Here is a 23,592-nt window from a genome sequence, read left to right on the forward strand (position 1 = left end):
ATAGACCAGAAATGTAAACAATTCGCTACTCTGAAGTAACCTACCTCGTGGAGCATCAGCAGCTTGCAATCCATGTAACCAATATACCTAGCCGCTAGGGAAGGTGGTCCTGCGGGAATATCTTCGGATGAACACCAGACGTTCAGCAAATGCATTCGATCATGGGCCGTCAAAGTTCGCTGTGCTCGGGACTTGTATGGGAGCACTAGACGGCCGACTTCGACCGCTGACTCCTCATAGTAATACGATGCTCACGAGAACCAGTCCAGTTGGAGATCTTCCCAGTAGATGCCATTCAGCTCGGTCAGGTCAAATGCGCTGTCAAAGCCCTCGTTGACGCCGGTAGTTGCAGTCGCATCTGTGCGGAATCAGCCTTTGAATTCTTCTAAACAGAGGTGGTAACATTACCATTGTTGAGATCTTGCGACTCGGCGCCTTCGACTTCGGTCCGAAATTGCTCCCGCCACCTCCACAATGAGTCATATACGACGCTCATGCTCATTCGACTTCTGACTTCCAGCTGAAGTCTGTCCACCCCGCTTCCGCCCAGGATAGACGGATTCGGGTGCGTCCAGAGATAGGCGAGTACATCGCTCAGTCTCCCGGGGAGGTCATTATTGGCCACCGACATTTTCCTCAGTGCTGAAACTGAAAAAGTGATGAGCTTTTTGCCCGAATCGACATCAATTATCGCAGCAAAGTAATCGTTCTTTACGACCTTGAGTAAAACTAAGGCGGCGCAGAGGAGGACTTCGTAGTAAAATACAGGGCAGAATTGTAAGAAATCCCGAGATTGGCTGTCCAGGTCGCGAACGTGCTCGACCATGGCGGTCGCGGTCGAGTAGAGCGTTACGATCCGCTCTAGATAGCCCGAAGCTGAGGGATCGTCGAGAAGGCAAAACGCGTGAAGGTGAAGCTTGACGATGTGGAGATAGAATACAGTAGTCGCTGAACGCACAGTCAGCAGGCTTAGTCTGTTGACTCACGGGCAACAACCAGTCATGTATGTGCTCACCTCGAGTCCACTCCCTGCTGTTCTCCAGGTCGACAATCTCCTGCTTCAGAATCATGTAGAGGGGAATCCGCTCCCGAGTCGGTAACAGCCCAGCAGAGTCGAGAACACTCGAGGTCAGAGCTTGGGATATCCTGTTACACGTCAAGGCACATTTCAGCTGAGCGTGCAAATCTTCATCTATCCTCGAGCCGTCGAGCGAGGACGCGAGGATCGACCAGTCACAAAGCTGCGCCGGAGTTGGGAGTCCAACACCGAAGCTTATGCTACGGAGACATCATCAGCCGCTCCTCATCAGGATACGTCAACGCCAATGACATACCTCTGCGTGACAACATTGCCAGCAATCCAAGTCCTTCGTCGGTCCTCGATATCGCGAGGACTGAGCTTGACGCGGAACTTTGTGAAATCAAGCGGGCTCCGGGGACGATGGAGGCCCATCTGGATGCTAAGCTGTATTATCATCCCAGAGAGCATGTAAGTCGGGTCGGTGGTGCTGCTGCTCGTCGGAAACGGCCAGGTGCATAAAAGGACCAAGCTCTGGACAACACCCAAGGACTGTGGAACTATCTGCAGAGACTTCCACAAAAGATCTGTCACTGCTCGAGCGAGCCTCGTCAAGAGGGTGGGGTCTATCAGGTACCGACGAGAGGCAACAGAGATTATGGACCAGAAGAGAAGAGTCGAATGATCGTAGTATTGAGTGGGAGAAACCCCAGGGTCAAGAAATGGTAGATATGCATGGTATTGCGAGAAATATCTTGGAGGGTGACGGTATTAGTCCATGGTCCTGAAGCAGCAAAAGAGACATACATGCGGAACAGGTCATTAATCACATCCGCTGGGAGCTCAATATCGCGTAAAGTCCGCGACGCAGCCACCTTTCCCTTGCCAGTGGAGCCACTCTCGAGCAAACTGTTTTGGGGGATGGTGGTTGTTCCTGGCAAGCACGTTCCATCGGGAGAGTCTGGCGATATACCACCAGGGACGGTGGTCGAGAATATTCGGTTCGTCAAAGGGTCCGGTAAGTCTCGGGAAGCCTCATTGGTGAGCCTGTCTCTAGCAGAAGGAGGACCGTCACCCTCGGTCAGGGTCCGCGCTGCAGGGTCGATGACAGCGGGAACAGTCACATCCCTGAGACCTGCGCCTTCATAGACAGACAATTGGCGCTTGAGCTTGTTTATTTCTTCTTCCAACTCGGTGGATACCCTGCCAGGAGGACGAGGGTTAGTGATTGACCGTTGTAAAGTCCCACTCTTGCCAGTCTTACTTCCGCTTCCTCGTCCTCTTGAACGTATCATCTACTCTGCACTCAAGCTCGAGCCTCTGACAACGCGCACATGCATTGGACGACGGAGTGTCGAGCTTGGTCAACTCGCACCGCAGCTGGAGAGGTCAGTAGTGGTCTCGGAAAGGCACAAAACGCTGGCGCCCACCTTTTGCTGTCTGCAATTGTTGCAAGCTTTCGGCTTCAAGCCATTGGTGCGTGGTTGCGTCTCGACACTATCGTGCCGTTCGCCATGGCTGTCCTCATTTGCGACGGAAACTTGCGGAGCCTGCTGATGGCCCGGCATCATCGAAGAGGCGTCGCGAAACTGCAGTGGTACATCTTGACTTCCTCGGTCGCCGCAATCTGTTGACAATGCGGCGCTGGACGCAGACACAGGTAGGCAGGCACCAAGTAAGGCAGACTGCGGGGAGGAAGTGAGAATGATGAGGCTGAAAGTGAGCCAACAGGTCAAGGGAAGGTCAGCCGAGATGATGTCCACGCCGAGGCTGCAAGACTCGCATCGCTGCAGGGCGCAAGGCTGATGCCCTTCTTCCCCTTTTCTCCCCTCCAGCTTGTGTTTGTCGAACTAATTGAATTCAAAGACATTCGGCTTATTGCCTGGCCAATTCCGCGACTAATCAAATGATCTCAATCTCGACTGTGTGCACATGATTTCTTCTTCCCGTTATGGGCTGAGAAATGCCAGCTTTGTCTGTCGCTCTCGCCATCAACTTGTACTTCCCAGGCTTGGGTATTGAGACCTTTGCCTGGAACGATTGCCATTCGAATTCGCTCCGTGCTGTCAATGTGACCTGTGTTTGCGGTAGCCACCACTCACCGCCGTCGACGCTGACATCGACCCGGCTGATCTCTTCGCACCCCCATGCGCGGCCTCGGATGTCAATGTCTGGTCCTTGCAAGATTGCCCCCGGCTCGGGCCTAACGATCATGGAATTGGGCTCAACCACCCACACGGGTCGTGTCTTCTGTCCCTGCGGGTCGGTTGGGTCGATCTCATTATAGAATGTCGTGGTGAACGGCCCCACGGCGCGATGGTCTTGTAGTGAGAGCCGACACAACCATTTGGTGCTATTGGTGCCAAAATACCCTGGTACAACCATTCTCACCGGTCCGCCTCGATTCTTGCCTAGTGGTTCGCCGTTCATTTCATAGGCAACCAGAACCTCGCAGCGCAGCGCCTTCTCCAGGGGAAGATCTTTTTCGTACCGATCCGCGGACACCCCGGCAAATGAGCCGGACTCCAGTCCTTGCGACCACACGAATCTTGCGGTCGGTTTTGGCCTGGCCAGTTTGAGCATATCCGCCAGCCTGACACCAGTCCATTTGACGTTCCCAATCCTCCATAACGCGTGGATCGGAGGAGCAATGGGACTGCCGTAGCATTCATGAAAGGCGGTGACAGTGGAAGATGGCATGCTTTTCAGTTGCCCAAGGGACACGGAGAACGGTCGCTCGACCAAGCCGTCCACTACCAGCTTCCACTTGCCCTCATCTACCACCGCAGCGCCCATATGGATAGTCTGGAAAAGCTGGGATTCATCCGTGAGGTCGGCATCGAGCTCGTGTGGCTTTGGCGGGTGTCGTATGAAGAATCCAGCTGGGTCGATGGCCAGTAGAGACTCGCGCTCTGATCCATCGCACTCACCCACCGTCGCTGGGAGGAAGCTGACGTACTTTGCATGCGTTGTCTCAAGCTCGGTGGCCATTCAGGGCACGGGGTGTGATGCGTCCCTCGGACGGTGGAGTAGTTTTCCTGTCTCCGTACCTACGACGCAGGAAAAAGGATCGCGCGCAAATCGGAACCCAATAATCAGGGGTTCTGTTCGCTTTCGAGGTAATTATGGGGTGGAATGCTCGTTAGCACGTACACGGAGGTGGCAACCAGCACTAAACTATGACGACGCGGAGGCGACGCGGAGCCGTTGGACGGATGCTGCTCGACCTCGGTATTAATATCAGTCGTGCGGAAAGCGGAAACCCACCTGGGCCAGAACCCAGTAAGCCTTATTATGATATTAGGTCAAGATATTCCCACAGGGCTCGCTACTTGATTCCACACAGTGACTCTGCTTCGGGGAGCAATGGCGAGGCCCAAGCTGACGCTATATTTCGACCTACATAGCCCATACTCATATTTGGCCTTTTACCTCATCAAGGTTGGTATTTGATCCCTCCGCAAAGCCCTGGGGGGAGGACGTATGGAGAACAATCTTTGCTGATACTAAACATGACTTTTCCAGAATTCCCCGGTCTTCAAACCTTGCGACGTGACATATACCCCCGTGCTGCTTGTGGCATATATAGATGCTGTCGGGTTAAAGCCCCCCTGGAGCAGTCCCAGTATGTGACTGTCAATCCCCTGTCCTCATTCCCGCTCCAGCAGCTGCGTGGGCTGATTCTGACGTGGTCTCAGACAAGGTGAAATGGTTGCACACAGACGTCGCCAGATGGTGTCGAGAATTCGATATCCCTTGGAACCCAGGCTTACCGGCAAACTACCCATTCGACGTTACCACTTTAAAGGTGATTGGCTATCGATCCTTCGCCGACGACCAGCACCACGCACTAATACTTCAAACAGGTACAGAGGGCCCTGGTGGCATGTTCCCTCGAATGCCCCAATCGATACCCAGATGTGCTAGGCGCCGTGTATCATGCATTTTGGTGTGAGAAAAAGGGTGTTCAACTGCCCGATGTGCACGCACCGATTATCACTCAGGTAGTCGGCAAGGATGTCGCCGCAAAGATCCTGAATAGGGTATGCAAAGCCAGCGCTGTGACATGACAAAGGATACCGAATAACTCGTTCGACAGAGCACGACTGAGGAAGTCAAGTCGCTCCTCAAACAGAACACCAAAGCCGCCATTGCTAGTGGATCTCCAGGGCTTCCCTGGATCAAGGCTGTAAATGGAGAAGGACAGGAGGAGTTCTTTTGGGGATTTGATCATCTCGGACAGGTGATAAGATTTCTGGGCCTTGGGGCGACAGGCGGGCCGCATCTGTGATTTTGCAACTGCCTTCAATGCGTAGGTTGTGTGTAGTTCAACGAGACATCTGCCGTCCATTGCTCGCGGACCTCTGTATGTTTTTCCTCACTATGAAGTGGCTACATTTTCGACCCCGTCTCCTTCGCAGCGATCTCTCTCAGCTGTCGCCGCAATATCTTTCCCGACTGGAAGAGAGGTCAGTAACTGCCATAGCACAAAACCGATGTGACGGATGTATAGTTTTCGTCACTCACCGGGTTTTTGGGAATAGCATCAACAAAGGCCGCACCTCCTGTCAGGTTTTTGATTGTCGAAACACGAGCCTTGACAAAATCCACGACATCCTTCTCAGTAAGCCGCGAGCCTGGTGCCAGCACAACGTATGCGCGTGGTCGCTCATCATCCGTCGCCCTGAGAGACCAGCATAAGCACAAAGAATTAGACATATACGCGCTCATCGACATACGTCTTGATGCCAATCACCGCAGCGTCCACAATCTCGTGATGTTCGAGAAGAAGAGCTTCGAGCTCCGCTGGTGCCACTGCGACGCCCTTGACTTTGATCAACTCCTGGTCCAAGTTAATAGACTGGCAAACAAGATAACCATCGGTGAGTTTTAGGCGACTCACCTTCTTCCGATCAACCATGTACCACTTTCCAGCCTCGTCTCGATATGCAATGTCACCGGTCTTGAGCCAACCATTGCTGATAGTCTCGGCAGTAGCTTTTGGATTGCGCCAATATCCCTTCATCGCGTTCGGAGAGCGGATCCAGAACTCTCCTGTCTCGCCTGGCCGCGTTTCTTCCTCGCCGTTCTCCTTGACCACCATTGCTTCTGCACCAGGAACCAACTCGCCGATTGATATAGACGACGGACCCGAGCTCTCACGTTCGTCCCAGCATAGAGTGATTGCTGGGGTCCTGATGACAAGCCCGTCAGCAAAAGTTTATGACGCCTACAACGCCCACCACTTACTCTGACATCCCCCAAGCCTGCCGCACTCTTACTCTACCATTCCAAAGCTCTTCGAATTGTTGTGTTACTTCCATCCCGATTGGCGCCGCACCTGCTGCCACCTTTCTGACACTGCTGATGTCGCAGGTGCCATCTCGAACCGATGGATGCTTCGCCATCGCTACCAGCATCGGCGGCACTAGAACCAGTTCCGTGATTTTGAACGTGTGAATGTGATCCAAAAAGTCTGCCAAATTAAATCGCTCCATCAAGTACGTCTCGAGACCCCATTTGGGCGCCGTGAAGGTATAGTAGCACAGCCCGAGTGCGTGGTACATTGGGACCGCACAAAGAGTCCGCCGAGCAGTAACGGCGGGGTCAGACATTTGAATCGTTTTGAGCTGAAGCATATTCGCGATGAGACTGCGATGAGATAACTCAACGCCCTTTGGGAGGCCGGTGGTGCCTGAGGAATATATGAGGATTGCAGTGCGCTCCGAGAACGTCTCGATGTTACGCTCTTCCCAGACAAATGTTCGACCAATTTCGGGCTTTGCAAGCAATCTACTCCAATGCTGGACTTTTGTACTGGTGAGTGATTGTTCTTCCGTAGGGTCGATAGACACCTCAGAGAACAGAAAGATGCGTTTCTTGTCAAAGCCAATCAAATCAGCGGCTTCCAGAGCTCGGTCTATGCAACTCTCCGCAGCGAGGACGATTCGAGGATCTGAGTCTTTGAGCTGGTGTGCAAGCTCACGCGCCGTATAGGCTGGATTTGCACTGTTGTAGATGGCACCAGCCATCAAAGCACCCATGGCAACCACCGGATAGAAGATGCTATTCGGGGAAAACAGGAGCACTCGATCGGCATTTTCAAGTCCTGTAGACTGAACCCCCGCAGCAAATCTCTTGGACCATTCGCGATAGGTATGAAGAGTGAGAAAGTGAGTGTTGGGGCGTTTTGCATCAATGATAATTTTATCAGTCGAGTTGAGGCTGGAGGACGAAGAACCAAACATGAACGTCGGAACCGACAATGTCGGCGGCGTCAACTCCCATCTTGATTTCAGGGGCATGTTGAAGTTCTTAGATCAGATTGTTCTGGTGCAGCGTCGTGTGGAGATCGAAGAATTCGCGTATTCCGAGGAACTGGTAGCCTATGAGGATAGTGAGTACGACAAGCCAGGGAAGTAGCTGAAGATATATGATCGCCTGTATGACATTCGAGCTGTCAAGCTGCAAGGTTGCCCTGGTAGTGGCTGGCTATCACGCATGTGTGGGCATCAGATGAAGAGATGGATTCAGGATGAGGCCACCAGCGGCGGTTCAGGGTCCACAAGCACAAGGCTCGGTACGGCTGACATCGGAGCCGCAGGACTGTACCTAGATGTTCGACGTCAGATCGAGGTATCAGTGCTGCCGCTCAGCTGGCGGCCCCTCGCTGGGGGTGTTGGGTACATTAATGGCACACTGTTCTTTGCCGAGTGACCTACCCGATTACCGGAGGGTATCAGTGGTTCCCCCGAAACGGTCATCATGTATGTTCGCCCACGTCTTCCTGTGACCAGCAATCCATCAAGATGTCACCATACTGCTGCATCAGCCTCTGCAGCGCTGATCTCGCGGTGATCGCTCCAGACACTGTAGAGTCGAGCGTCAACAAGCACGTAAGCAAAGGTTTCATCCTCGCAACCCACTCCGAATCTGAATTCATGTCGGAAAACATCGTCAAGACCAAGTCGCCTTGCTGTCTGGCTGATACATTCAGATCGATCGTGTGCTCTATTGCTTTTGACAAGGCTAGGACCACCAAGGCCGTGTTTGCGTGGTGTGAGATGAAGTGCATCTTTGCCTGGACACTGTTAATGAGTTTAAACTCGCCCGTTGCCGATACGTCCACAATTCGTTGTGCTATTGTGAGAAGAGATGTGACTGCATCTCGCTGAAAAGACAGTGCTTTTTCCAAGACGGGCTGTCTCTCCGCGGCAGGTAGTAGGTTCGAAGCCTGATGGAGCTGTTCTACGAGCAACAGGCTGCCTAAGCCCCAAAACAACAACATAAACGCTGATTTGGCTCACGGTCAGCATGAAGTCACGTCCGTGGGAGGCAGAGAATTCACCTGACGCCAGTTTTGACTTCTCCGAAAGTAAATACAGAGAGATGGTGCACTGTTGTAGCCATGAGCCATAGGTCAACGCAAATTCGTCGTTGATGGCCATTGCTACGGTGATCGCACTCTTCAGCATGGGTACGTTGTTCGCAGCGTCCCCAGTCAAGAGGACTTGTCTGAGATTAATGGTCCCTCTGAAGACACGAAAAAGATCCCCTGCCGCATTCTGGCAATGCTTGGGAACTTCCTGATCGAATACGGATGGTTGCTGCCATTCTGGAGCCAAATGCCCACCCAGGAGGGTTTCTGGAGGAACGTTAACCATCTCAACAACTGTGAAGCTGTGTTGCAATCCCTACCTTTTGACCTTGGCATCGCGTCCTCCAACATGCACGGTCGCTCATGGAGCACGGAATCTATGGTATCGCGCAGATAGCCATACCAGCGAATAATACCGACAGAGGATTCAAGTAGGAAACGATAAATTGACTGCCGGCTAAGATTTTTGCAATAGGCCTCCACGAGATCCCGTAGCTCCTCCATCTGGCGCAGAGCCTCATCGAGCAGGCCAATCGGAGTGTCTTCGTAGCAGGGAATGGACGCTGCTTCTGGTGGTATGCTGGTCATCAGAAAGAGGAATACTGAGTAAAGTCTTACAAAGGATCGAGTTTTCTTTGACGAAACCAGATGAGAGTGAGCATTGAACCATGCTGCAGTGAAAACGTGTTGACTATTGGTGCTTCGATCCCCAGGAATGGGGTCTGATAGCGAGCACTGGTTGCCACCCTGGGTGTCTTCGAATAACCGTGTCAATGGATCATCTGCCGGCCTAGATGGCGCAAATTGGAGAGCAAACGCCTGTAGGACCGCGATCAAGGTGTGCTCATGCTGATTGCGTGTTTTCTGGTCCACGACATTGCCATAAAAGGCGCCAAAGTTGTCCAGAAATCGTGCAACTCCAAGCATGGTAACCTTGTTGATTTGGCTTGCCAGTCTCTCTGGAGCCATATTGGCCTGAATTCGAGAGCCATTGTTTTCTAGTGAAGCTTTCTTCCACGAAGGAGTCAGTATGTCGCCCACAGATTGACCGCCATTAATGTCCAAAGTTGATGGATTTGATTGATCGGCATCAAATGAATATTTGTATGACCCAGCGAATAGATTACAGTTGTAGTCTAGATACCGTATTGCGATGCCGGCCATCATGGAATTGTAGACCTCACGAAGATTCTGATTTATCCGCTGCGTCTCAACACTGGAGTTGAGGAGGTGGATCGGACTGCCCCGCCAAAGCCCCAGAGACAAGTTTCTTCGAGCTAAAAAGTCATTGGGTGCTCTGTATGGCGTCTGGTTGTGGCTCCTTGAGTCTTGAGTGTTTGGTGACAGTGCGCTGCTGCTGGTGCTGCTTTGATAGTGCTCTGTAGCTGGACTCTCTGTGGCAAAGACCTGACGGTCCAGGTTGGTCCACTCCGACACGAGATTTCCCATAAACATATCAACATCAAGAACACCGGTAGAGGAAACCCCGTTCCACGAGCCATTGTGTCCTGTTGCTTGAATGGAGTCCACAAACCCCTGATCCGAAGGAAAAATGCTCACCTTCTCGGCTCTGGAGATGGCAGGGGCGATAGGTTGTTCCGGTCCATATGAGGCTGGTTGCTTAGTTTTATTTTTCTTCTGATTGAGTCGGGAATTGACAAAATCAAACGTGCAATTGTGCCCGAGGTGCATGCAGTTCAGACACCTGTTTGGGGACCCGGGATGGACGCCTTCGGGGAATGCGCATCGTCTTTTCGAACGGCGACACGGGTCACAAGACGAGTTCTGCTTCCGAACCGTGGTAGCAGGTCCCATGGGGATTTGTGGACCTTGAGAAGCGGTGCCGTGAAGCATGGGAAGCCAAGACAGTAACAATATCGGCGTAGTTCTTGTGTCTCAATGCTTCTGGGAAGTTTTTATCAGAATGTCGCGGTCTCGGTGAGGGCGCACCCGGAGGTAGCCTCGAACATGAGTTGATCAGTCCAAGTTGATTCCCAACTCCTTCGAGACCCCTCTGCGATATTCCATCTCGCAACTCGTAACGGCAGAATTGTGGTCAAAGCCCAGGTCCTTCTTTTCTGACACCCCAACTTTCCAAGTTTGGCGGCTGCCGCGGTTGCAGGAGGCGGATCCGACGGCGTGGAGGTCAGGATGTCGGTCCTGGAGTCGTAATGGGATTGGCGCATTCTTTCCGTGGTGATGACCTGATTATGACTGGGGCCAATCAAATGTTGATTTGGGAGCCGATGCCTGTCAATTCGCATCACATCGACTGTCAGACATCCAGTCAAGCCAGTGGAATCCTTTTTGCTGGACAGTTGTGACGCTTCCAGACACAGGAGAACGAGGTTGCCTGCGTCAGCAAGTGACCCTCTTGGCATTTTCCGACCTTTGCAGCGACATCAGCGATGACTGAACATACGTAAGGCCATTGAACGACTTCCCTCCATTACTTGTAACAGTGACTACTTTCCAAGGCCGAAGCAACAGGAAATACCAGCGCAATCGACAAAACCTCCGTCGCCTGTTCTCCGGGCTCCTCCTACGAGTTCCTCCAATGCGGCAGCGTCTATACTATACATGAACGAAACCTCTGATGGTGTGATGCAGCGGGACATGGCCGAGGAGGAAAGAATATTTACTACTACCATAATGCTAATTGAGTTGAAGGACAAGTATCGGCTGTACTCGAGCTGACGGGCCATAATAGCCCCTGACAAGGTACTGAGTAAATCGAACCAGGCCGTTCAACATTACCGATCTCCCCGTATGGCGCGTTTCAGGTCCATGCGAAACCCCCAGGAAGAAGTCAGGAAGCGGTAATATCCAGATCTGGACAAAATATTGAGGCTTCGTGATCACCAGGGAGCATCAAACAAGGTAACTTCAGCTCCCTTTGGACCTACTCATAGACGGCCAGTCTCGAGCTACACCTTGCGACGGTTCTGCAAGCAACGGAATCCTCTCAGCATGTTACCCTGATAGACATACAAAGCCCGATACATCACCATTGCAGATTCAATATCACTGCACTAGACCATGGCACAGTAACCGTAAGTATGCCGCCCTGCGTGATCTGTAACACCTCTCCAGAAGTGACGTTGTTCAATTTTACCGGCTTCCCCTGCTGAAGTTCGTGGTTATATGACCAGCCATCGAAAGTGATACCCGTGATGGCGTCGCTGCCGTTTGCCATCAAACGTTGCACGCTAGCTCCCCTCGCGGTTGACGCAGTGTTGGTGGTTGGCAGTTGAAAGCTGAATGTCTCAGACGGTCGAGGTTCCTGCGTGCCACTGGACGTGTAATTGTATGCATTCATTTGGACGATGGCTATTCTCTCTAGCCGGCCATTGACGTACGCCGCATAGGCATTTTGATGTATATTCCCGAGTTCGATGTCACTTATGCTGACGTTGTTTTCGGTCAAATCCCCAAGAAAAGTGGCTACCATAATGTTACCATAGTACGGCGCCTTTGTGCCCAAGCTCTCGTTGACGGTCGGGATCGGCTGCCACGAAGCGTACCTATAATTGGTGCCTTGGTGCATGTGAACTCGAGCAATACCGGTTGCGGCGCAGTAGAGGTTGAAATCCACGCCCCACAGAGCTGCGCCGAAAGAGTTAGACAGGCCTGGTGCACCTTCATTGTACAGGCTATTTGTCTCTCCCAGAATGTATGGGAGCCCCGTGTAGGCGAGAAGACTCGATTCGTTCAGGTGTTTGCTAACGGACAAGACGGTCGAAGTGTGGTTCATCAAGGTGCCCTGGAGAGTCACACCCGGTTGAGTCGCACCACCAATATAACTGCCCACTATCAGCAAGAGTGAGTCTGGTTTTCCCCAATGACTCACTTGTGGCTGTCGATGAAAGCAATATTGTTGTCGGCGTCCAACCCTGCTTGCCAGGTGGTGATCAAGTTCAAACTATTTGAAGTTCCCGCAAAATTGGGGGCGTAGAATTTGAACTTCCCCTGACTGATGATCTCCGGACAATTCTGCTGCACCAGCTGTCGGATAGTGCGGGTTTTGTTGAGCCATTCTTGGACGTAATCCGTCTCATTCCACCAACTTGGTCTCACTGGCCCTTGGGCACTGGTCTTGTAAAGATCCGGCTCGTTTCCCACTTCCCAATAAGCAGTCTTGGTGGTCCCCAGGGCCTTACAAACAAGTGGAGCAGTCCCTATCAACGTTTCATAGCCGATGGACCCATTCTTTCCCATGTTGAAACCATGGATATACGTAACCCCTGGCCAGGTAGAGTAAGAGTCGAAGTAGTTCGGGCCGATGGATATTGTTGTTGGGTAGTCTCTCGATCTTGTGAAGTTGAAGGTGCCAATTAGGGCGGCTTTCTGTGAAGCATTGAAAGCGGCGTAATCCCTGGCCGTTCCTTTGGCATTAGTCATTCAGTCGAAGTTACGATTGACATACTCTGTGTTCCCGCCAACTCGGACGATGGGATAAGATCCTTGGAGGTCACGCAAATTATTCAACAGGTTGTATGAAAAGTTGTTCGGATGACTGATATTCCCTGGCCAAAGGTTGGTAACGACATCCCGCCGCTTCGAGGGAACTTACCTGCGAAATCCGGAAAAGATGAAAACTCAATCGAGTACGAGACAAAGGACTCAAGAAGGGGCTTGCTAGCATTCTGCGGAGGGGCGACTGACAATGATATAGTGCACGTAGTCACCTTTACCATGAGCAGAACAGCAACAATCCGAGGCGCGAGCATCTTGGACGATGGTTGCAGAAGAACGGAGGACCAACGGCTTTTCCCCTACCTTTTCTCATTTATGACTGTGGCCATCCTAATATTGGATGCTCAGAAGCAACGTCTTTTCACTCCCTGCATTCCGCGGAGGGGTGGTTCGGCACATTCAAAGCAAGGCATTCCCCAGGTTTGCAAATATCGCGATTGGTGGGACGAATTGCATTTCAGGAAGGTGTTGGAGCATTTGTGGAGTGGGAGGTCTGCGGATCGACACACGATTGTTTTGGGCGCGGAGAGGTGACAGGATATCCCGCAATGGAGGGAGACAGATCGGCGTCTCGCAGGAGAGAACGTCATCTGCAGAACTGAAGTGATGAAGTTGTCTTACGATGGAGGGATGGAAGGTGATCCGACGGTGTTTTCCGGAAAAACACATGATGATTGATGGAAGAAGTTAAGAAAATCTGCCGTGCTGCCAAGACTAAATAGTGGTACGGCGAAGTATTTCTACCCAGGCCGCAGATCCCCATCTGGTAGAACTAAAGTACTTGCTTGTGCTGGGATGAGGCACGAAGCCTGGCCATTAAGATTTGAACTACGCCAAAACATCCGATCCCTCACCTTTCCTATTGTCTTCTCATACCAGAATATGTTCTAGGGCCCTTTTCTCGACTCTGCCCTCAAATCTTGTCCAAAATGCCTTCGCGATCGCCGTCACGAGGTCGATCGCCTACAAGGTCGCACACGCCAACTTCCATACAACGAGCACCCTCCCCGCCCTTCAATCGTTCGCATTCGCCGCGTCGATCCCCTTCACCACGTTCGCGCTCCCGTTCGCGTTCAAGGTCTGGAACCAGGTCATACTCTCGGTCGCCTCCACCACGCGATGGACGCGATGGTCGCAATGGACACAGTCGGGCGAGAAGCCAGAGCCGAAGCACGTCGCGGAGCAGGAGTCCAAGTCGCGGTGACAGAAGGTCCTATCGAGAAAGAAGCTACACGCGCAGCCCCAGTAGAGACAATCGACGGATGCAGAGCTCCAAGATTGTGGTGGAAAAACTCAGTAGAAACGTGACTGAGGCTCATCTACGAGAAATCTTTGGCTCGTACGGTCGCATTGAGTCGATCGATCTCCCTCTCAACAAACAATGTATGTCTAATCATGAGCCGGCCTAGAAGACGTCTAACGTGGAACAGTCATGACAAATCGCGGCACCGCCTACATTCTTTACGATCACCCTTCCGGCTCGGAATCTGCAATTGCCCACATGCACGAAGCCCAGCTTGACGGTGTCGTCATTTCCGTGAGCATTGTACTTCCTCGACGGGCCTTCTCGAGATCACCGCCACCAGCACGATCCGCCCGATACGGTCCACTGCCCTCCCGGTACGGCCCACCACCAAGAGGGCCACCGCCACCAAGATATCGAAGCCCTCCACCCAGGCGAGGCGGGTATGGTGGAGGAAGGCGAGGAGGAGGAGGGGGAGCAGAAGACGACACGTACGTTCCCCGTGATGCATACTCCAGGTCTCCTTCACCGCCTAGGAGGCGTCGGCGGTCACCATCATACTCCAGATCCTCATCTCGGACACCGCCTCGAAGACGTGGTCCACCAGGTCGAAGCCCACCACGGCGCAGAAGACGCAGCCCAAGTTACAGCTCTCGGAGCAGCTACAGTCACAGCAGGAGCAGGAGCAGGAGTCGGTCAAGGAGCAGACCAAGATATGGGGGAAGAAGATGAACTAGCTGGATGGAAGTCGATGGCTTGTCTTTTTTATCCCACAAAATAAGGGAAGGAGAATACGAATGATACCCAAAATGTAGACTTTGACAGCTATGTGCAAAAGATCAAAGGTTCTCTTGTGAGGTGCTTGGGACACGGGACGCACCGCAAGTGCTCCAGAGAGGAACGGACTGAACAGATCAATCCAAATCTGGACAAATGCCCATGTCTATTTTGTCGTCTGTCAAACTTCAAGACTTGTGCGGACGACAGGTTTCAAAATGTGACGCGACGAATAATGCCTGGAGGAGGTCCTTACCTAGGTAGCTTAGGTACGACATAATTACCTACACCTCAGGTACCTCGATTAGGCAGTCCCCAACCCTAGGCACCTCTGCTCAATGCCCACTGGCGGTATTGAGAGCCTATTCGGTTTATTTTAGCGGGTGATTTACCTGAGCTTGTTCCTTGCATGAAGGTCGCTTGGCGGGAGGGTGGAGCCTCGCTCAGTGACGGGTCATCTCTGTTTTGGCGAATCCTCGACCCCCGATGCCCGCGCCAATTTTCAGAGTCCGCTCACTTTCACTTTCTGGTGCGCATTTCAATGCAGACAGTGAGTAAGGCGTGAAACTCATTACTTCAGGTCTGCAAAGGATTAGTGCCTGTTTTCGGATTCCTCGATCACTGTTTGCCCTCTACCGGACCTTGCCCACTGTGCACATTCCGAATGATAACGCGACCTCTTTTCATCCTGCGCGGCGCGGAGCATCCACATCCCTCCCATCATTAGTCGATCGTCAGCCCACTGCACACTACCCGCGCGTGTCGATCATCATGAGCACCGACCCTGAGACTCCCGATGCGCCAGATGGCCTCGACCACCATGACGAAGAAAGCGAAGCGGACGATGAAGCTGCCAACGACACCAGCATGCACGATGTGGAAGATGACGAAGGTGCCGCCGACGGAGAAGTTGAAGGTGACGGTGAGGGCGAGGCTGATGCCGCGGCTGAACGGACAATGTCAACAAACGGCAGAACTTACGCCGTGTCTGATGAACCTGAAGGCTACAGCGTCTTCGACAACCCGCCTAATCTCGCCGAAATGCGACAGAGACTTTTCTCTCTAGAACACCCCATCGAGCTGCCTGTCGCGGACTGGCAAGCTTACTTCCCTTTCGTCGACAACATCTGGCGCAAGATGAGAACGACAGACTCCCAACCCGAGAATGTTGCTGCCACGGTCGACTATTACGCGTGCAGACTCCGACGCGGCGCTACCCCAAAGGTACACACACCTCGTCCCACACCAGAAGGGAAACAACAGAGAAAGAAAAGAGTTCGAGAAGAAAAAACATGTGCCATGACGATGAAGGTGGTCTACAACCACGGTCCAATAGAGACTTGCACTATTTCGAAGGCTACTGATGGTGTAATGAGACATTCCCACGATTTGGACTATGTCGATGGTACGAAGCGAAATACCGGGATCATGGACACAGCCCGCCGCGAGGCCGCCAAAGCTTACCTGCCCGCGTCGATATTTTGGAAAATGTGGGAAGAGCCAGAGAAGATGCGGGCTGCCGGCGGAAAGTTTATGAAAATGTCAGACGTCCGGAACGTCCAGTATGCATGGCGCCAGGGACATCAGCAAGTCGTTCTGAAAGCACACAAGGGCTTCAACCAACAACGTGCACCTCGACAACCGCCAGTACCCCCACCACCTCCAAAGCCTCAATTCCAGCCTTCCATGCAGCCTGGCGTCTTTGGCCGGTTGGAACCTGTCAAACCAAATACAAGGAATGAGCCTACAACAGCAGTTCATTGGGACACTCTACAGTACCCTCATCATGCCAGAGGCTTCCTGGAATCCTACATCCCCGATCCCAAACTTACGGCGGTCCGAACTCGTCCCCACGTAACCCTTACCTGGGCAAGCAGCCTCGATGGACGGATCAGTCAAATACCTGGAGTTCCTACGGCCGTGTCTGGCCCAGAGACGAAAGCAATGACACACTATTTGAGAAGTCGACATGATGCCATCTTGATTGGAGTTTCTACAGCTATTGCCGACGATCCTGCACTGAATTGTCGACTCGCGAATCCTGCCGGATATGGTGGACTAGGCTGGGAGTTCCAACCCCGACCGATCATTGTTGATCCTCATGCCCGCTTGCGAATCCATCCTGGGATGAAGGTGCTCAAAGCGGCGACGGAACGACGCGGCAAGGCTCCATGGGTGATCGTTGCTCCAGGTGCCTTGCTACATCCCATGGCTGTTAGCACGCTGAAAGCGCACGGCGGAGAATATTTGATGATTAATGATTATCACCCAGCACACGGAGGGCTGAACTGGGAGGGTATTTTCCATGTGCTATTTCGAGAAGGTATTAAGAGCGTCATGGTCGAAGGCGGGGGAGTCGTCCTTTCAGAGCTGCTGAAGATGCACCGCTCCCACCTGATCGACTCTATCATTCTCACGATAGCTCCGACGTTTTTTGGCAAAGCAGGAGTGATGGTCTCCCCAGATCCGGCATTTGACCCTACTGGGCGACCCATAGCCACGAGATTGAGAAATGTGAGGTGGCAACCGATGGGAGATGCCGATGTGGTTATGTGTGGCCACATGACTGTCGACCAGCCTCCGATTACGAACGGCATGCTACCTGGCATTGAGGAGTACTCGCGAACAGCACCAGGCATACCAAATGTGCAACAACAACCGCAGCAGCCTCGACCCCAAACAGCAGGACAACAACCACCTCCCGGCCCACCACCACCGCAGGCGCAACCTCAACCGTCTTCACAAACACCTCAGAATGAGGCTCATGCTTCGGCTGTGAATGCTCCTGTTGCTACGCCGCAACCAGGAGCACCTGCGTCCTCAGCACCGGTGCCTCCTTCCGCATCTAGTGACGCACAGCCTTAGGTTAGGCAACCAGCACAAGAGTCGGATTTTTCTGCGACAACGGGTCATTTTTCGGTCTGGGGACATGAAAAATCGCTCGGCGGAACAGTGTTTGTACAAGACCTCAGTCAACTTTAGAGCCTAATGAATCAAGTGACGAAGCCAATCGCAAGTATGGTCGACCACATTGGAAGCCACTGATTGGCGTGGGGATTGCGAAAGCTGGCAGAAAGAATCTTCGACTCTACCTTCTCATCAACAACGGGAGGAAGAAGCGACAGGCTTGTGACAAGCTTGATAACGAGACGAGCTAATGACTTCTACGATGCAGGAACATGGGAACATGGAAAATTGGGACGAGGAGGTGGGCAAAGGTAAACAGACCCTTTTCGACGATTTCTGAGTGTTGAATGCAAGCTGGAAAAGCAAGGGGGGCCGATCTTCTTATTGCTTGTTTAGTCAGTCATTGGTACTGCTAATTAGGTAGTACTGGTAGTATCTTTGTTCCTCGTACCAGTACTAGTACTCAATCCCTGAATCAGGGATCAACAGGCACGGACCGTCTGGGTGGGTGTGTTGAGGCAGGAAGGGTGACAGGAAACAGGTTGCATCCTGCCTGCCTGATACTAGTACTTATGTAGCAACAACGGCCGTGATGAATCAATACTAGTACTACCGTGAATTTAACAGTGGCCGGTAGTAAAAGCTGCGACGATGCAAAGATACTACTTACACGGCAGTACTCAATGACCGAGATAGGTGCAACCCATTTCGAGAGTTACCCTTTTAGGAAACTTTGGTGTCGCGTTTCAGTCTCTGCAAGGACGCTTTATTTTTCAAGTAAGTGTTGTCTGTGTATTCATCCATCCATCCTCGTATTATTAGAGACATTTGTTTTGCTCCCAGAAAAGAATGATTTCAATTGATGGGTAGGGGATGGAAAATTCAACCCATGCATGACCTTTTGTTGAGTACTATGTCCTACCCAAAAGGGGGTTTCGTCAAACGGGTGTCCCAGGCTCGGCGAGCGACTGTTGTTCCAGACTGGGTCGAAGAAAAGAAGTTTAGGTGCATTCAACCTGGCCGGCATCGTGCTGAAATTGATGGAACCTGGAACGGCTGGGGATTGTGCTCGAACTGCTTCCCCTTTGTGCTCTCTGAAGGCAAGAGCGACTGATTCATACATACAATGTGAGAGGTGGGATTAGCATTAAAACTGGAAGCGTCCAATCTCCAAATGAAATCACTCACTTTATCATACTGGTGGAGCAGGCGCTACTAGTAATAAAGTCATGCTTCAGTTATGCAAGAACTCGCATTGCGCAGCCAATTCTTTATTTTGATACTGTATAGATACAATAGATACAGTGGCTGCATCCGACGTAGTATCAGAACCACATTAGCGCAGTATCAAAGCAGCATCAAAATTGTATTGATACAGCTTCAAACAACTAGTACTAGTACTGGTAGGGCTGCGCAGTTCAATTCCTCAGAAGAGTATATAGCATCTGATCGTGGTAATACTCAGTACTACTACTAGTAGTTCTATCGAGAGACGTCCTTTGGATTTAGTCAACATGTCTGATTAGTCATCTCGTGAATCTCAGTTCAAAGTTATTAGGAATTGCATGCTTCTAGGGAACTCGTACTACTTACTATACTACCCTGTACTACTAGTATTATTCCAGGGCAGGTTCTTGTTACCTATGAATGTTCAGGCGCTCATTACTCGCGTCCTCTGATTTCTGAATGCACGATGCTAGCATTGACTGGCATCTCAGTCATCGCGGCTTTTCCTCTCCTCCTTTTGGACTTCAAATGCTTGCACTTGCGGCCTATCTGGAAACACGCTCGTCAGATCAAGCTCGAGTTCTCACCAAATGACCTTTCTGGCGTCGATATCATTGTCGTCATGGCCGTCTTCCTCTGGAGGTCTCTCAGATACTCGATCCTTTCGACTTGCATGCGCATCTCTGAGGAGCCAAAGTCCCCAAGCGGTGACGAACTGTCACTGGTCATGCCATTTCGAGTGACACGAACAGACCTTGACGCATATTCAAGGGCGATCCGGGACCAACCAGTCACAGCGAATGTTGAGTTGGTGGGCTTACAGTTGCTTCTCTTCCTATCGGCTCTCAGTGAACCAGCCATGCTGCTGCTCCTGGCCCACCCGGCGTGCAGAGTGCGGCCGCTAGGTGCCGTCAACGTGAGAAATCGAATTGAATTGCTGAGACCTGATCTATGCACGATGCAGGCTTTGACATGTTTGAATGGAGCTTTCCTGACGGCGAGGCTCTCAAAGGATTTCCGCACCGTCAGACGCGGGTTCGAGGTCGACCTCGTGGTAAGCTTACATATTCCAAGCAAGGATTCGCATGAGTCGAGCGTAGCCTTTCGGCAACATTTCACGATCTTACAGTTTGCGAAAGTACGTGGAGAAGTAGCAACTGCTGCACAGCGACATGAAGCTCACAATGGGAAAGCTACACCAGTCTGGGCGGATTCGACATCACTCACCGTCAAGTACGATGATCCAGCATCCTGGGCAAGGCTCTGCAAGGATTACAACCCGATACACACATCAGCTCTCGCTGCAAAGCTTTTTGGTTTCCCAGGCAAACTGGCTCACGGCAATCATGTCGGCGCTTTGGCTGCAAAATACATTACTAGTACAACGAGTCAAAATGACCCGTTGTTCATGGAGATTACGTTCAAGCGGCCGGTGGTTGTCCCTGCGCAATTGGATCTCAGAGTCTCTTCTGATGTGGGTGTGACGCGGTTTCAGATTCTTAGCAAGAATAAAGTCAGCATCGAAGGAACAGTTGGCCAGCTCAAATAGAGGCGCCAACGTTGATATCTGTTCTCGGTACACAGATAAATCACTCCCTCACCAGCCAACAATGGAAAGAGGGAGGCGGATAATGACGAAGTTAATCCCGGTCAAGCCGCGGAATCGGTCGGCTGCCCTGGAGTCGGTAGAGCTTCATTGACTGGCGCAACGCTTGAAGCGAAATTTCGGAATGGTCAGCGAATCGTAAAGCGCTCGATCTGCAGATCAACGTATCGGCGGCTTGGGTCCAATTTGAAAACATTTTCGCGCATGTGAATGGAGAAACCCCCCGAGACCTCAACGTTCCTCCTTTCCCTTCTACCTCTGTTTGATGTGTTCAAGGGCGCAATTGCGGTGTCTTGGGGGTTATATATACTAAGTATCACCACTCACTATTATACTGGTCCAGTCAGTTGTGAGCAACCTCCCCTGTTATCCGAACCTATTTCTTAGTCTTTTTAGCTTGAATCAATCAGCCATGTCTTTTATTCTTGCCTACCGAAAACCGAAAGAGAAGCTGGCCAGGGCACGGGCGCGTGCACCAAGTATTCCCAAACTCCATGAGAAGAATCTCTCAAAGCTCAAACCGAAACCCTACAGGCTATTGACGTTTGAAGAACTGCCCGAATGGTATCAAGACAACCACTTCACCAGGTCGGGATATCGCCCGGTGGCCAATTCATGGGTCACTTGCGTCTGGTCTCTGGGTCACCTGCACAACGAGTCGGTCAACATCTTCACTCATCTGATTCCGGCCCTGTGTCTTGTCGTGGGACAGGTTCTTGTTTACCGTGGCCTCAGCTGGTTCTACCCCGAAGCGTCAGTGGCTGATTATGCCGTCTTCAGCATCCAAGTGGGTGCTGCCATCGTCACGATGCTCCTTTCCTCCACCTACCACACCCTCCTCTGTCATTCCAAGGACGTGGAGAATCTGATGCTGAGGGTCGACTACGTGGGCATCCTGACCCTGATCCTGGGGAGTTTCTTCTCTGGCATCTACGTCGGATTCTACTGCGAACCTCTCCTCCGCTCGGTCTACTGGAGCATGATCATCTCCCTCAGCCTCGTCACGGCCACCATGGTTCTGCACCCGAGACTCCAAGGCCTGAAATACCGGACCCTTCGAGCGTGGGCTTTCATCCTCACCGCCCTCTCGGGCTTCGCCCCCATCATCCACGGCCTCTTCCTCTACGGCTGGAGTGAGATGTGGGTGCGCTCGGGCATGCCGTACTGGTTGCTGGAGGGCCTCGTCTACGGCATCGGCGCTTTCTTCTTCGTCACCCGGATCCCCGAGTCGATCTGGCCGGGCGCATTTGACATCTGGTTTTCGTCGCACCAGTTCTTCCACGTCTTGGTGGTCGTAGCGAGTCAGATCCATCTCTACGGCGTGTGGGTGGCTTATGACTGGAACTACCAAAACCAGAGAGTCTGTCCTGCGACGGCTGCATAAATAAATTAGTCCGGCGGCGAACGCAACCAAGACTGTGCTCACGAGCAGGTGATCTATCCTACGCGTCCTGGACACACGCACGAGGTCTAAGAGCCAAATTCGGCAACGAAGTCCAATTGGATGCTCCCTCTATATGCGGTCTATTTGCAGTCTAGATTCTATTGTTCAGACGGTGAACTTCTGCAGATTCTCGGGCCCGGATTCCTTTGCGATTTTGGCAACCTGCTCATCACCGAGCTCGTCAAAGATGTCGTATCCCCATCTGGCGGGGAAATTAAACCGTTTGTTCCTCTCCAGCGCGTTCAACTTCTCCATGACGTCGTCGGGGAGGATGGCATCTTGGAAGTTGTCGCGGATGCGTTTCTCGGTAACACTCTTCGGGAGCACGACCGTGCCGCGTTGGATACCCCAGCTCACGAGGACTTGGCCTGGGTCCATGCCCAGTGATTTGGCGATAGCGTGGACTTCCGGATCGTCCACCGTCTTTGGCTCACCGGTCGTGTTGTTCCCGAGAGGGCTGTAGGCTTGGAGCACGATCCCCTTCTCGTTGCAGAAGTCGAGCAGCTCGGGTTGTTGCAGATATGGATGTGCCTCGACCTGGTTGACCGCGGGCACCACGTCGCAGGTGGCGAGGAGCTCCTTGAGACGGCGGATGTTGAAGTTTGAGACGCCGATTGCGCGCGTCTTGCCCGTCTTCAATAATGCCTCCATGGCCTTCCACGTCTCGGTAAAAGGCACGTCTGATAGCCGGAACACACCCTGCTCGTCGAGGGGGAACCATCGGTCTCCAGAGGCAAAGGCCACGGGCCAATGCATGAGGTACAAGTCGACGTAGTCCACCCCGAGGTCCTTCAACGACTTGTCGAGTGCCGGTTCGACATCCTTGGGGTCGTGTTTGCTGTTCCACAGCTTGGTCGTAATGAAGATGTCTTTGCGGTCGACGCCACTCTTCTGGATGCCCAATCCGACCTCTGTCTCGTTTCTGTAGATTGCTGCACAGTCCAGGTGCCTGTAGCCGGCCTTCAGGGCGATCTCAACTGCCTTCTCCACCTCGTGCGGCGCAGCCTGCCACGTGCCGAAGCCGACAGCGGGGATTTTGGCGCCTGTGTTGAGTGTAAAGGTGCGATTGAGGGCCATGGCTGTGCTGTGCTGTGCTGCTGCTGCTGCTTGGATCTTGTGTGTGTCTTAGTTATTGTGAGTTGAGAGGGTAGAATGGAGAGGAAGCTGTTGCTTATCATCATTGCTCTTTTCCCTTTTTCCTTGCCTATTCCCTTTTCCGCATCCTACCCAGGAAACTTTTCCACCGGGTCCATCTGTTCGGCCCTTGTCGGCTATCGAACCGATGTCCAGAGGCAGGAGAGGGTCGCTTGTCGTTTGGTCGTTGGTCAAATCGGATGCTGAGAATCTTCTCCAAACTTGCCGACGGAGGGATCCCGTATTTGCCCGGTTTGCCCGATTTGCCCGGTTTGTCTGCCCAGGGGTGCGTCAAGGGACTTGGAAAATCCCCGCAGTGCCACCCACTTTTCTTCATATGGTCTCTTCCCTTCGTTTGCTGTTCCTACGGGAAATCCAGCTG

General features: G+C 52.3%; 11 protein-coding genes across 11 annotated transcripts; 5 read left to right on the forward strand and 6 right to left on the reverse strand.

Annotated features, from left to right (window-relative positions):
• Window positions 1-251: 251 nt before the first annotated feature.
• Window positions 252-2,586, reverse strand: AYO20_10037 (hypothetical protein; the record flags this gene model as incomplete). Its single annotated transcript, XM_022648301.1, has 7 exons — window positions 252-358; window positions 409-948; window positions 1,016-1,278; window positions 1,335-1,772; window positions 1,826-2,221; window positions 2,283-2,398; window positions 2,449-2,586. 7 exons carry the CDS (start codon window positions 2,584-2,586, stop codon window positions 252-254), a joined length of 1,998 nt encoding a protein of 665 aa, XP_022495738.1.
• A 334-nt stretch (window positions 2,587-2,920) lies between these two features.
• AYO20_10038 (hypothetical protein) lies at window positions 2,921-4,009 on the reverse strand (the record flags this gene model as incomplete). The annotated part of the gene is made up of 1 exon (XM_022648302.1): window positions 2,921-4,009. One exon carries the CDS (start codon window positions 4,007-4,009, stop codon window positions 2,921-2,923), a length of 1,089 nt encoding a protein of 362 aa, XP_022495739.1.
• Window positions 4,010-4,197: 188 nt separating this feature from the next.
• On the forward strand, window positions 4,198-5,309 carry AYO20_10039 (hypothetical protein; the record flags this gene model as incomplete). The annotated part of the gene is made up of 6 exons (XM_022648303.1): window positions 4,198-4,300; window positions 4,365-4,459; window positions 4,544-4,643; window positions 4,717-4,826; window positions 4,885-5,061; window positions 5,118-5,309. The coding sequence occupies 6 exons, from the start codon at window positions 4,198-4,200 to the stop codon at window positions 5,307-5,309; spliced, it is 777 nt and encodes a 258-aa protein (XP_022495740.1).
• Window positions 5,310-5,410: 101 nt separating this feature from the next.
• Window positions 5,411-7,323, reverse strand: AYO20_10040 (hypothetical protein; the record flags this gene model as incomplete). The annotated part of the gene is made up of 5 exons (XM_022648304.1): window positions 5,411-5,476; window positions 5,546-5,702; window positions 5,758-5,861; window positions 5,922-6,213; window positions 6,269-7,323. The coding sequence occupies 5 exons, from the start codon at window positions 7,321-7,323 to the stop codon at window positions 5,411-5,413; spliced, it is 1,674 nt and encodes a 557-aa protein (XP_022495741.1).
• Window positions 7,324-7,781: 458 nt separating this feature from the next.
• On the reverse strand, window positions 7,782-10,250 carry AYO20_10041 (hypothetical protein; the record flags this gene model as incomplete). Its single annotated transcript, XM_022648305.1, has 3 exons — window positions 7,782-8,261; window positions 8,326-8,663; window positions 8,717-10,250. 3 exons carry the CDS (start codon window positions 10,248-10,250, stop codon window positions 7,782-7,784), a joined length of 2,352 nt encoding a protein of 783 aa, XP_022495742.1.
• A 1,150-nt stretch (window positions 10,251-11,400) lies between these two features.
• AYO20_10042 (hypothetical protein) lies at window positions 11,401-13,126 on the reverse strand (the record flags this gene model as incomplete). Its single annotated transcript, XM_022648306.1, has 4 exons — window positions 11,401-12,199; window positions 12,247-12,771; window positions 12,823-12,922; window positions 12,970-13,126. The coding sequence occupies 4 exons, from the start codon at window positions 13,124-13,126 to the stop codon at window positions 11,401-11,403; spliced, it is 1,581 nt and encodes a 526-aa protein (XP_022495743.1).
• Window positions 13,127-14,009: 883 nt separating this feature from the next.
• AYO20_10043 (hypothetical protein) lies at window positions 14,010-14,852 on the forward strand (the record flags this gene model as incomplete). Its single annotated transcript, XM_022648307.1, has 4 exons — window positions 14,010-14,072; window positions 14,141-14,255; window positions 14,303-14,409; window positions 14,652-14,852. The coding sequence occupies 4 exons, from the start codon at window positions 14,010-14,012 to the stop codon at window positions 14,850-14,852; spliced, it is 486 nt and encodes a 161-aa protein (XP_022495744.1).
• Window positions 14,853-15,663: 811 nt separating this feature from the next.
• AYO20_10044 (hypothetical protein) lies at window positions 15,664-17,757 on the forward strand (the record flags this gene model as incomplete). The annotated part of the gene is made up of 1 exon (XM_022648308.1): window positions 15,664-17,757. The coding sequence occupies one exon, from the start codon at window positions 15,664-15,666 to the stop codon at window positions 17,755-17,757; it is 2,094 nt and encodes a 697-aa protein (XP_022495745.1).
• Window positions 17,758-19,492: 1,735 nt separating this feature from the next.
• On the forward strand, window positions 19,493-20,575 carry AYO20_10045 (hypothetical protein; the record flags this gene model as incomplete). The annotated part of the gene is made up of 3 exons (XM_022648309.1): window positions 19,493-19,942; window positions 19,991-20,080; window positions 20,156-20,575. The coding sequence occupies 3 exons, from the start codon at window positions 19,493-19,495 to the stop codon at window positions 20,573-20,575; spliced, it is 960 nt and encodes a 319-aa protein (XP_022495746.1).
• A 469-nt stretch (window positions 20,576-21,044) lies between these two features.
• AYO20_10046 (hypothetical protein) lies at window positions 21,045-22,016 on the forward strand (the record flags this gene model as incomplete). The annotated part of the gene is made up of 1 exon (XM_022648310.1): window positions 21,045-22,016. The coding sequence occupies one exon, from the start codon at window positions 21,045-21,047 to the stop codon at window positions 22,014-22,016; it is 972 nt and encodes a 323-aa protein (XP_022495747.1).
• A 165-nt stretch (window positions 22,017-22,181) lies between these two features.
• AYO20_10047 (hypothetical protein) lies at window positions 22,182-23,153 on the reverse strand (the record flags this gene model as incomplete). Its single annotated transcript, XM_022648311.1, has 1 exon — window positions 22,182-23,153. One exon carries the CDS (start codon window positions 23,151-23,153, stop codon window positions 22,182-22,184), a length of 972 nt encoding a protein of 323 aa, XP_022495748.1.
• Window positions 23,154-23,592: the final 439 nt, after the last annotated feature.

The sequence above is a fragment of the Fonsecaea nubica genome, assembly GCF_001646965.1.
Source record: "Fonsecaea nubica strain CBS 269.64 chromosome Unknown Scaff101, whole genome shotgun sequence".
NCBI classification, from domain to species: domain Eukaryota; kingdom Fungi; phylum Ascomycota; class Eurotiomycetes; order Chaetothyriales; family Herpotrichiellaceae; genus Fonsecaea; species Fonsecaea nubica.